At 34.6% G+C, this 12,132-nt stretch overlaps 1 protein-coding gene across 2 annotated transcripts; it reads left to right on the top strand.

Moving 5' to 3' along the window:
* Positions 1-2,022: 2,022 nt before the first annotated feature.
* LOC134824190 (uncharacterized) lies at positions 2,023-12,132 on the top strand. Of its 2 annotated transcripts, none has more exons than XM_063835954.1 (18): positions 2,023-2,143; positions 2,816-2,934; positions 3,378-3,500; positions 4,342-4,447; positions 5,223-5,368; positions 6,160-6,262; positions 6,931-7,168; positions 7,646-7,737; positions 8,090-8,188; positions 8,515-8,709; positions 9,234-9,327; positions 9,507-9,632; positions 9,785-9,931; positions 10,060-10,124; positions 10,348-10,476; positions 10,719-10,844; positions 11,245-11,337; positions 11,545-12,132. In XM_063835954.1, the coding sequence occupies exons 1-18, from the start codon at positions 2,086-2,088 to the stop codon at positions 11,916-11,918; spliced, it is 2,433 nt and encodes an 810-aa protein (XP_063692024.1). In that variant the 5' UTR covers positions 2,023-2,085; the 3' UTR covers positions 11,919-12,132. The 2 variants fall into 2 exon arrangements, with proteins under 2 accessions (XP_063692024.1, XP_063692025.1); XM_063835955.1 differs by lacking the exon at positions 2,023-2,143 and adding an exon at positions 2,635-2,731 and having other exon boundaries at positions 11,545-12,102.

Below are 12,132 nucleotides of genomic sequence, written 5' to 3'. Positions count from 1 at the left end.
AAAAGCTGGAGCTTCCGTCAAATAATTATATAGGTTCCTTCGAAAAAAATATACATCGTCTTAATTTTACTTGACGGATTTGTCGAATGAGTGATGATCGCAAGTCATATATCAAAAAGGATTCTTTAAATTGGGCACTCGGCAATAAGCTCATAAGTTTGCACACTAAATCACCAATAGTAATATTATAAAATATAATAACTTATATATAAGCCACATAATCTGTATAATCTCATGCATAGTGTGATTCAATTAACAGCCCTTCTAGAATACTTCTACAAGCTCCGAAGTGAAAACGCTGTGAGGGCACATGATTTCGCCAACTTTTGCTTTTGTGTCTCAACTTCCTTGCTTGTAGTTGATGTATCACGAGTAGTGAGTATGAATATGACTGAATTGCTAACCGCTACAAACATAGCTTCCTTGTGAATCGGTTTGCTTTGATACTTGATGCACACTGCACAGGCTTGATTTGGTTTGTTAGGTTTTATTTTTAAATGCCCCCACGTAATTTGATATTTTGTATGTTATCAAAGTATCAAACTTACGATGATTCATGATGAGATGATAATATGAGCTGCTCCGTAAATTCATAATTCCTCACATTCCCTACACAATCCATTTCAGTGTGTTTACTGTTTACATTTTGTGCATGTCATGTTTCGTGTTTTTAGTAACTATTTTGATTATAAATTCAATTCCACGAATTTTCCCCTGTCTTACGCGGTAAACAGTTTGAGTTATGCTCATTATAAAGTGAGGATATAGTAGTTTTTAGTTAAATCATGGTTAAAATGCATAATAATATGTGGCATAGTCTGTGACAATAATTTTTCAAATTTGTACGTCAAATTTATACATTCTGTCTACATTTGACTGTACATTTCACATCCTATCCTGAAGCTCAATTGTTCATTGCCTACGTTCCATAAAAACTTATATTGCTTGACACACCTAGCTGCGGCCATATAAATTTTATAAAATAATATACATATTAATTATTACATGATCACTAATATTTGTATAGTCACGTTGCGACCTCAGTCCTCACGTTACGATTTAGCGTCACTTCATGAACTCAACTTTTAATGGTTGGTAGCTTTTCACACAGCACTGGATATACGATTATAAGCAGAAAGTAGCCATCCTTTTGTAGTACATATTGCAATACTCAGCCTATTACTCTTTAAGGTATAATAGTGGGGGGGGGGGGGGGGGGGGGGGAGGGGGGCAATACTAGTATATTAAAGCTAGCTGAACCGCTTCAACAGAATTCTGACTTCGTAAATATAGTGTTATCTGTGTATTCCTGTGTTTAATTCCTATGCGGTAATTGTCATTTGTAAGTCGGTTTATTTTGTCGTTTCCAATCAATAAGATTGCGGTCCTGCTCATTTTTATTTCATGTAAGTTGTAACTTTATTTGATAGTGCATGAAGCTTGTTTGTCTGTCTGAATGTCACTTTTGATTAAAGTTGTTTCATCTGTACTGCTTATTCAAAAAAAATTAGTGTAATTGAAAACTTTTGTAATTGTAAAATTTTGTAATTTTAAAATTTTGTAATTGTAAAATTTTGTAATTGTAAAATTTTGTAATTGTAAAATTTTGTAATTGTAAAATTTTGTAATTGTAAAATTTTGTAATTGTAAAATTTTGTAATTGTAAAATTTTGTAATTGTAAAATTTTGTAATTGTAAAATTTTGTAATTGTAAAATTTTGTAATTGTAAAATTTTGTAATTGTAAAATTTTGTAATTGTAAAGTTTGTAATTGTAAAATTTTGTAATTGTAAAATTTTGTAATTGCAAACTTTATAATTGTAAAATTTACATATTTTGTTCCTGAGTCAGAAAATGTTTTTTGCTAAACCGTCTGCTTAAAAGTCTGTGGACTGTGATGGTTTCCGTTTGTTATGTTTGGATAGGATTTCGTGACACTTATATCATGCTCGTTCTATTTGACAATTATCCAAATAATAATTGATAGTTCTGCATTTCTTCACATCTATAAATTTACTTAAAAGTAATATGATAATTCATGCATTACTACACTGATATGTACCCGACATTAACAATTAACATAGCATGTATCGTTCTATCATGCTAGCACGCTGGGATAAACTAGAAACATGGCAGAAAATAGGTAATGATATGTAATGATATTGATATCATCTTGTTTAATACTGAAAAGTCTATAGTGATTTCTGATTAAAATGAACTCACAAGTCACAAATTGTTGCATTTTCTCACAATTTATAGTTAAAGCGATTTCTATACTCGTCCTAAAAAATGCCTGTTTATCTGAGCTATCATTTCATTATAAGACCATTCACTAATGGTCCATTAGTAAAATCAATCAACTGCCAATAAGCAAAAACTTAAAACCTACTTCTTCGCTTTGAGCCTTTGCAATTACAATATAAAAATATGTTACACTATTACAATGTATTGCACTACTGATAATACATGTACAAATATTCCTATTTATTCCTAATATGGAAGTGGTTAAACACTGTTTAACTGCTTGAATGAAACTTGAAATACGAATAATAATGCTCGTTTATAACATGCATTATTATATAACGTTTCTATATTTTTGATTTCTGTATTGTTTGAAAGCGTCTTGTTGTGGATATTCTATTACCTGAACGACTTACGTATAATATATAAATCTATATTCTTATATTGACTCACTGCTGAGTGCTCATGGCTCGGTCCACGAAGAAAAAGGGTAAATATATCAAGACAATCATGAATGATCCCTGATCTTTCCAATATGCAAGAAATCATCAACAGACTCGTTACTTTGTTTCAGGTATCATTATCCTCGTGGTTCTGGTAGTTGTTATAGCTGTGGTCCTCGTGGTTTTAGCAGCTGTTGGTATTCTTGGTAGTAAATCCGACTCCTGCCCTGACTGCTGCAAAGACTGTTTGGTGAGGGGTCGTGACGTTAAAATTGTACAAAAAGTGATGACGTAATATATACCATTGACGTGTCAACTGTCACTGAGACCGTCATAACATCGATTACGTTATGTTATAGTGATATTGAATTTAATTTGATGATTATTTGATGAAAATTTCTGATTTTTTTCTGAATATACTCAGTGATACGTGTAGATGTAGAATCTGGTAGAGTGGTGAGGTGGAGTGGTGAGGTATATTTCTAGTAACACGTGACAGTGATTTTGGGGTTTTTAAAGGTCAGATTGGTTCATTTTTGTCACATGTCAAACATATTACCTACCTGAGTACCAGACTCCACATTTATTAGATCACCATTGGCATTAGCTTTTGAGTTTCAATTTATGTTCCAGTCAATGTTTCATATTCGTGTTTCAATCAAAGTCTCATCATCTGAAATATTTCAATTTCAGTTCCTGAGTACAAGTTGGAACTATCAATACCACAACAAAGCAGAAAATGTTTCAGAATACCGAGCTTTCGTTGAGGATTGTGGGAGGGCTATAAAAATACAAATTTCAGAAAACCTTGTAGGGGTAAGCAACAAACTTCGTAAATTACATATACTAGCAGGAACCCGTATAACCCTATATAAAATGGTGTCAAGACTCAAGAGACTAAAATAATTATTACCTATTTAATTCGCGTTTTTGACACCACTTGGGGGTCCAAATTTTGGGCTCTAAAACTCCTATTCCTTGGCCAATTTTTTATTTTTTCATGCTGATTTGAAAAGCATAAAAGCATTTGACCCAGTCAAAAGACGCGTTAAAGTTCATGCCGTGGTGTCAGTAAAATGGCACGGATCCATATATATATAGTCTCGCTTGATACATAGTAAGATTATGATGACATCTATAAACGAAAGAACGCCCAAAGAGGCTCCGCAAAGTGCTGTCCTTATATGAGCATCACGTGTCTCTACATCTCCTTATACATGGGCATCACGTGTCTCAACATCTCCTTATATGGGCATCACGTGTCTCTACATCTCCTTATATGGGCATCACGTGTCTCTACATCTCCTTATATGGGCATCACGTGTCTCTACATCTCCTTATATGGGCATCACGTGTCTCTACATCTCCTTATATGGGCAAAATGCCGGCTTACTCACGCTTCTTAAGAATCCTGATCCGTTCAATATGTCTCATCCTAGTCTATCATCCCTTGCTATTGCTAAGTTCAGTTGGTCAACTTGTCCTCTGCGTAAATTCAAAGGACAAATTTATCAATTCTTTTAATTATCTGTTACTACCGAAAAGTTTTTGAGTAAAAACTTATAAATTAAAAACTATTAAATTTTGAATAACCTCATTAATTTTTGAATAACCCTATTATCAAGTATTATTAATTAATTATGATTATATTATTAAGGTGCTCGATTGGAGACAACACCAACATGAAGCCTATTCTGGCATTGTGGAGGAAGCTGTTACTGACTTTAGTAAAGCTATACCGGGTTTAGATGACATTGTACTGAGTAAGTTGTTGTTTATAATCTGAATTTTACTTCGGACATTCCAACAGCTTGCGTCGTTTTTTTAACATTGTCATGTTACACAAGTGTAGTAACCAGCCAATTTCAGGAAGCTGAAGGATTCAATTGTACATTAGGCCAGTGACGGTTATAAGGTAGCATGTTCCATACTTTATTTGCCTGAGACTTTGCTGCAGTGGGCATTGAGCATAGAAATCAGTATAAATGATACTGTATATAAAAATTCGATTTCGAGAAAACTTCCACATGTGAAGTGTGAACTGGTAATCCCGAGCTTGCGTCGTTTTTATGTCTTTATGATCATCATTTACTCATAATTCTACCCTATCAGTGTCAAATTAAGCGAGTGAAAATTGCTACACGGTGGTTTTCGATGCTTCAGTATCCCCCGCACACTTTAAAACTAAAAAAGACATATATAATAAACGATATTCGGACAACAAAATTCTGTGCTCGCGCTTGGCGCTTATTACACTAACTACTGGATTGATTGCAACAACCAGTACTGAATGTCAGAGAAAGCGAATCATACTAATATTGGTATACCACCGAACATTTATGCGTGAACGAACATCAAAATTAACAATCGAATGCATTAATGATTAGTATTTAATTTAACTACATTATATTTATATCGGACTTTATTTGAATGGAAATTAACATGACCGCTAGAACCTCCAGCGTCTTATTATTGTCCGTTTAATTAAAGTCGGATAAGGTATACCCGTCGTTTATAACTTAAAACTTCCTTCTTCAGGTGTGGAGCTAGACATGACCAAGAAAGATAACGAGACCATGAAAATTGTTTTCGGTGACTCTGGTACGGAGTTTGCTGGATGTGGGAACTATGACGGGGCTTTTTTCAAAACGAAACCCGCTGAAGGGGCTTCACAAAAATTCTTGGTGAGTAATTTAAAAACTTTGAGTGCACATTTTCACTTTCACTTTCACTTTCACTTTCACTTTCACTTTCACTTTCACTTTCACTTTCACTTTCACTTTCACTTTCACTTTCACTTTCACTTTCACTTTCACTTTCACTTTCACTTTCACTTTCACTTTCACTTTCACTTGTGTAATTTAACAACTTTCTGAATCTATAACCTTATAACTTTATAACCATAAGGGGTCGTTTGCATATAACATAATCAGCCGAGGGGGAGGCCGGGGGCTTCCGAATGACTGCGCTAGTTTAATTTTGACATAATAGCTATGTGTGAACCTGATTACGGAGGGGGGGGGGGGGGGGGGGGGGGGGTGGGGGTAAAATTTGTCTAAAAAGTGCAATTACGAAATATTATGTGAACGACCCCTAACAGCATGCAACCCTGGTACTACTAGTACTACTATCTAGCTTGTAGACGATCCTTATAAAAATGATAAATTGAAATTTAATAACACTGTTTAAAGATAAAACTTATACTCAGCAGCTGTACTAGTCATACCAGAAAATAATTTATATTGAAAATAATTGAGATACGATAAAACAAATAAAAACGACCGGTTGAGTCAAAAAATTGTTGAAATAATTTTAGTTGCTACCTCAGTCATTGTCATTGATGTTATCATGATTTTGCATGATTGGAACAATAGTTTGACTCAACCGGTCGTTTCTATTTATACCTAGCTTTGCCGAAATAGTACTGTCGGCAGACAACGCCACAATATGCGATAAAGCACATCATCTTTATCAGATTATGATGAGTAAAGATAACCCGACATACCTTCCGTTTTATCTTTCCCGTGATGAAGATGACAACTCGCTCTGCATGTTTCCTCATTCTATAAATGCTGATGGTTCGTATAGTACTTCCTAATATATAATATGTTTCTCTTTCTTCTGTTTCTCTTTCTCTTTCCTAATGTTTCTCTTTCCTAATGTTTCTCACAACCGTGCCAGTAATGACAACGTGTTTATTTTAGAACATACATATTACATAGATATTTGAAGTTTTATCCAAATTTGACAAAAATGGCGTAGTTTTTAGCCTGAAAGTTATATGCCCATATTAATGTTTGAATCCATGCACATTGCACCTGACTGATAGCTTGCAGTTGCAGCCTTTAAATTGGTTAGACTTTAATATTTTCGTACGATCGACATCAACTAAAAAAAGGTATAAATAGAATATATAATAGATATATGTGCATTCTAAGTTAAGTACCTTTGTCCATATTTTTGCAAAAGTTACTTTTAAAACTCGCTTTAAAAAAACATAATTTTGGGTACTTTTAATTTTGGGTATAGCTACCTCCTCCACCCACCATACATCTTCTTATATGGGCATCACGTGTCTCTACATCTCCTTATATGGGCATCACGTGTCTCTACATCTCCTTATATGGGCATCACGTGTCTCTACATCTCCTTATATGGGCATCACGTGTCTCTGCATCTCCTTATATGGGCATCACGTGTCTCTATAGTGTACCTCTCAGTCTCACGCGTATTCCCATAATTGCAGGTTTGACATGGGAGATAACAGTTACAGAAACCTCAACCGAGTGGTTAATGATTGATAATTCTGATAACAACCCTTACGAACCTGGTTGTGACGAATACCAGTCATGTTTGAACGCTGTGGACTTCTTTGCGTACAGCGGAGACTCTGTGACACACGCCTTGGAGAAGTGCTTGGGGAAGTGGAAGGAGTTTTATCCGTCCTCTGAGGTCACTTGGACTGATAACTTAATCGTCGGGAGGTTTCTAAGTTTTTTTAATTAGCGAATAATTAATATAATAATAATATAATAAATAATAATTAATCAGATAGTATTTAATACCTGTTGATTGAAAATATCTCGTAAGGGGACTGACTAATTTATTACATACATCATAGTTAATAAAAAAAATAAAAACCTCGATGGGCACTCTTGAAAGACACAACTTTTAGAAAAACTACAATAAAAATTACACACAGATAAATTACAGCCACAGTGCACATTGTTTTGCTTTTTTAGATTATTCTGCAATTCAGCACGGCACGACATAATTACTGCTGATAAACAAATAAAATAAAGTCAAATTTTATTTATAAAAGTAGTCTATAGATCACCTTATCGTTAAATATTTGAGTCTAATACAAAAAGCTATTGCGGTGATGATGCCAGTTTCTTTTTTTTAGTTTTTGAAATTTTGAAAATTAATTTCCTCTCTTTATTCATTAATTGATTATTCAGTTTGACAACGGGACAAATAAAGGAAGATAAAGACAGAGGGGATAGTATTGCTACCCACTACATCCTATCTCCTGATGTAGTCATCTGGGATAGTAAGCTAAAAAATCTTCTTAATTAATATTTTTGTAACACATTTAATAATTTAATTCTTTTAATGGATCATTTATTAGTTATTACGCATTAAATCCGTTTTACTCTGAAGTGGTGGCATGTCAAAAGACAGCGATGTTTATTTATTTTGTGATTTTGATACCACTAGGGGTTCGATTTTAGGAACGTAAATTAGTTATTCCCTGGCCAATTTCCTATTTTCTTCTATATATACTTATATGGCATATGCATGTATACAAGTAAACATGTATACATGTATACATGTATACACTATACATATATACATGTAATGTATGGTTACGCTTTATATCCAGCACAATACTACTTTAATAGGTATTCTTGAAAAAATACTGGAGATAACAAACGCCAGCACCTTAAACAACTACAGCAATGTTATCCTCCCCTTCACAACTACACCAACAATATCAAATGGTACGTGATTTATTTAAATCCAACATATGAGGCTATCAGTTTCAAATACACTGCAAGATCAACTAATATCGATAAGGAAAAGTTTAAAGTTTCAAAATAATTCATTTTCTACTGAATTTAGTAGAGACACGTGATGCCCATATAAGGAGATGTAGAGACACGTGATGCCCATATAAGGAGATGTAGAGACATTTGATGCTATTTTCTACTGGATTGCTGATGTTTGGTCTGATGCTGGATCTGAACAGCAAAAATCTACTTATTCATTGGGCAGTGATAAACATAATGTTGTTTTCAATTTAAAAAATAATAATTTTCATTCTCAGATCGTGCTGCTGTGGATATGGAGGAACAAGGATACTACCTCTCAGAGGGCCATTATGTCATCGACTTTGAAAACGTTAAAATACGGTCGGGATTACCATTTGTAAAGATTGGACCCGGGATCGGACAAGAAAACTTAATTGGGTACGATGGATATAGTGGAATGTTGCTAAGTGGATTCCCCTACTTCCCTGAAGGTAAAGGTTGTGTCAAATTGTTCATACCTTTATAATGTGTATTACTATATTTCAAAGCCTCCAGATATTTGTGTATGTGATACATGATACAAAGCATTAACTACTCTAATAGCAGAGCTCTGCTAGAGTAAACGATTCTTCACTGAAGATTAATATTCTTAATTAGTTCTCCACGCTAACGTCTCTCTGACCCCCTGCAAATCAAATCAATTCAAATAATATTGACAGAAACATCATCACACGTCAACATAAATATTTCTACAAAAATAAAAAAATTTAAATTAAATTCTCGGATCAAAGACCCAGTAAAAGTCTACCCAATATTCCCTTGATCCTGGCTTGAACGTAATTAGGCGCAGCATTTAAGCATTACCAACATCCGCATTTTACTGAATGTGTGAATTTATGAAGGAGCACATGTTTGCCTTTGTCCCATCTACCCTAAATTCCCACCACTTCCAACCATCTTTACTTTTTTGGAAAAAATGGTTGATGGAAAAAATCTACCTAATTATACTTTCCAGACGAGAGCTGTCCCCAATATTTCAAGTGTGCTGGCGTGCAGTTCCAGGAGGCAACTAGCATGTGTATTGGAACTGACTTTGGAAAAATGACAGAGTAAGACAACGTCATTAAACTCATTAATAGTCCTTCGCCCCCCAGTTAATATCGCCGAGGAATACATAATTAATATAATTTTTTTAGCTTTTATTAGTTTTCATAACATTGTGTGTACCTGTTCGGGCTGTTGAGCCAGCTTGTTGAAGAAACCCCTTAAATATTCCCCCTACATACAGGGAAACAAGTAAACAATTTGAGAAAAACAATTTATACTATGAGTCAGCGAGAAAGGTCTTGCAACAATCTGATGTGAAAGATATTATAGAAACTGTTGCCTCGCCTGGAACAACTCATTTTCACAGGTTACCTTACATTTTAACATATTATTAAAATGGTACGAAAGTCCCCAAATTGATATGCTAGATTTATACTACTTATTACCTTATCATTCAGTCTGAAAGAAAAAATACATTTATCCAGATTTCAAACTAAACCACGTGCAAACGTTATTCAGGGCTGATTTGGAACTAACAGAGGCAGGTTTAAAAACTTGTTACCACAACATACTGAACCTGAGAAGGCTGGGTGTAGCTGCGGTAACCTGTAACATATGTGCTGGTGTGGTTCCCTCCACTGACATACAAAAGTCTCTTTGCTTCCGGTTAGTGTTTAGCTAGAAAAATACAGGGGGTGGGGGGGTGGTCAGTACATATTCATTGGGGCTAATTTCTCAGTCAATGAGTGCCAAATCGAGATAGTGAACATTTGTTGACAAATATTACTTTAAAGATGGAGCCAGCTGGTGTTGCTGATGCCTTATATCATCATCTCGAGTGAAGAAACTGATCTAACAGGTCTGTTTTCGAGAAAAATGCATTATATTAAACATTGTCGCGTTACTTTTATTACAGGTTTAAAAACTGGTGGATTTGTGTAATGTTATTGAGTCTCATGATTTGATGTTTCTTTCATTGAAATTTCTGATTGTTTCTGAATAGACTCAGTGAACAGTTTAAAAACTGTTCTGATTTCCGATGATTATAATTTGATGATCTATTTTAATTCATCATACTTCAGATGCACTAGCTGGTGATGATGGATTCACGAAGTTGAAGGAAATTCTTGCTTTGAGGAAACAACTGAATTACTACCTAGCAAAACCCGGATCTGCAATTCTATGGGAGGATAATAATATTGTGGCTATTGGTTAGTTTCAGACAACAATTAGTTAAGTTTAATTTAGTTTAGCTACATATTTGGCGGTGAGGAACTTTGCAATCATGTCCATGGAAAACGATTATATTATAATATCAGAGATAACGGCCCGAAATCTAAGTATTCATGATAATTATAATAATTTATGTATCTTAATTCGCAGCGAATTTGGAACTTAAAAACGTTATCAAATAAAAATATCCTTGTGTTTGAAGTATTACATCAACCATCAGGAGATAAGTTGTGCATGGTTGTTAACTTGGAGGGCTCCTCTGAAGTAGATGTAAAGTTCCCGGAGGGGGAATGGCTAGCTCCTGATCCTACTGCTGAGACTGAGGGCACATATCTTAAATATCGTAGTGAGTCAATGAAACAAGAAATTTTATATGAAACAAGACATTTTATTATATTTTACGTAATCAACAAATTTATAATAATGAAAATATAATGCTCATTTGGTGTATGAATTTCTGTCCTTGACTGCTAATTGGGCTGTGGAAAGACAGGCAACTGATGGGGCAAGGAATGTGCGGTCCTGAAAGCTTTTGCACACACCGAAACGCTAGTCTGGATTCCAAATGAGATTTTGGAGACAAGGCTCTTATCTGGAGCAGCTTACAATTGTTGGGAGAGATAAAGGAGTCAAACATTGTCTGACTTAAATGTTGAATATTTGACCTGGAGCTCTGAGTTAAAATTTTTTAGAGTTGACTTTGAGTTTGAGGAGGAACAATTTGAAGTTTGAAACTTGTTTTTCAGGTGGTGATTCACCCACAACATTGACGTTCGAAGAAGACATTACAAAAGTTATCTTTTACAAGCTGGACAACATCTTCTTCTTAAAAGATAAGGGTAAGTTAAGTAGATATTTTAAGAGCTTTTTTGTCTCAACTGGTGTCTGACTGAACAACCTGTCAACTTTTGTTCTGTCTCAACTGGTATCTGACTGAACAACCTGTCAACTTTTGTTCTGTCTCAACTGGTATCTGACTGAACAACCTGTCAACTTTTGTTCTGTCTCAACTGGTGTCTGACTGAACAACCTGTTAACTTCCCCAGATGACAACATTGAGGTGAAGATATACCAACCAAAAGATTATTACTACGGTAGCGATATCACATCTACATTTACCTACGACGGACATGAGACTGTCATCAAGCTAGATATAGCAAATGAGATTGTCAGTTTCAAGTACACTGCAGCAGTAGCAACAATCGATAAGGACAAGTTTAAAGTTTCTAAAATAACGATTTTCTACTGGATTAAGGATGCTGGATCTGATGACGACAATGGCTCTGGGAATGAACAGACAAAGGCTACTTACTCATTAGGCAATGATAAGTTTAATGTTGTTTTCAATTTTGGTGAGAACCTCAAAACCATATTTGAAGACTGGAACGTTTCTTTAGCAGGAGGCCCTTCTGAGTCTTGATTAATAAACAAAAGTTAACAAAATCAGTAATGTTTTGATATTTTTAACACCGCATCAATTTATTCAGATACAAAAATGTTTTAAGGTTATGAATCAGCCGAAGATACGAGTGAATATTTATGATTTGTTGTCTTGTTGTTGTTGATGTCATTTAGATTTTAAAAGTTTAAGATGTTTTGTAGTTTATACCGTTGTATTAATCTTTATTGCATAC

The sequence above is a fragment of the Bolinopsis microptera genome, chromosome 12 (genome assembly GCF_026151205.1).
Source record: "Bolinopsis microptera isolate Bmic1 chromosome 12, MBARI_Bmic_1.0, whole genome shotgun sequence".
In the NCBI taxonomy this organism is placed as follows: Eukaryota; Metazoa; Ctenophora; class Tentaculata; order Lobata; family Bolinopsidae; genus Bolinopsis; species Bolinopsis microptera.
Note: the sequence above shows the minus strand (reverse complement) of the source record. Positions and strands in the feature narration are given on the sequence as shown.

Coding starts and splice junctions, on each gene's coding strand:
- LOC134824190 (XM_063835954.1), top strand. CDS start 2,086: ATGTATCGTTCTATCATGCTAGCACGCTGGGATAAACTAGAAACATGG. Junction 9,633..9,784: donor GGAACAACTCATTTTCACAG/GTTACCTTACAT, acceptor AACGTTATTCAG/GGCTGATTTGGAACTAACAG. Junction 9,932..10,059: donor CAAAAGTCTCTTTGCTTCCG/GTTAGTGTTTAG, acceptor ATTACTTTAAAG/ATGGAGCCAGCTGGTGTTGC.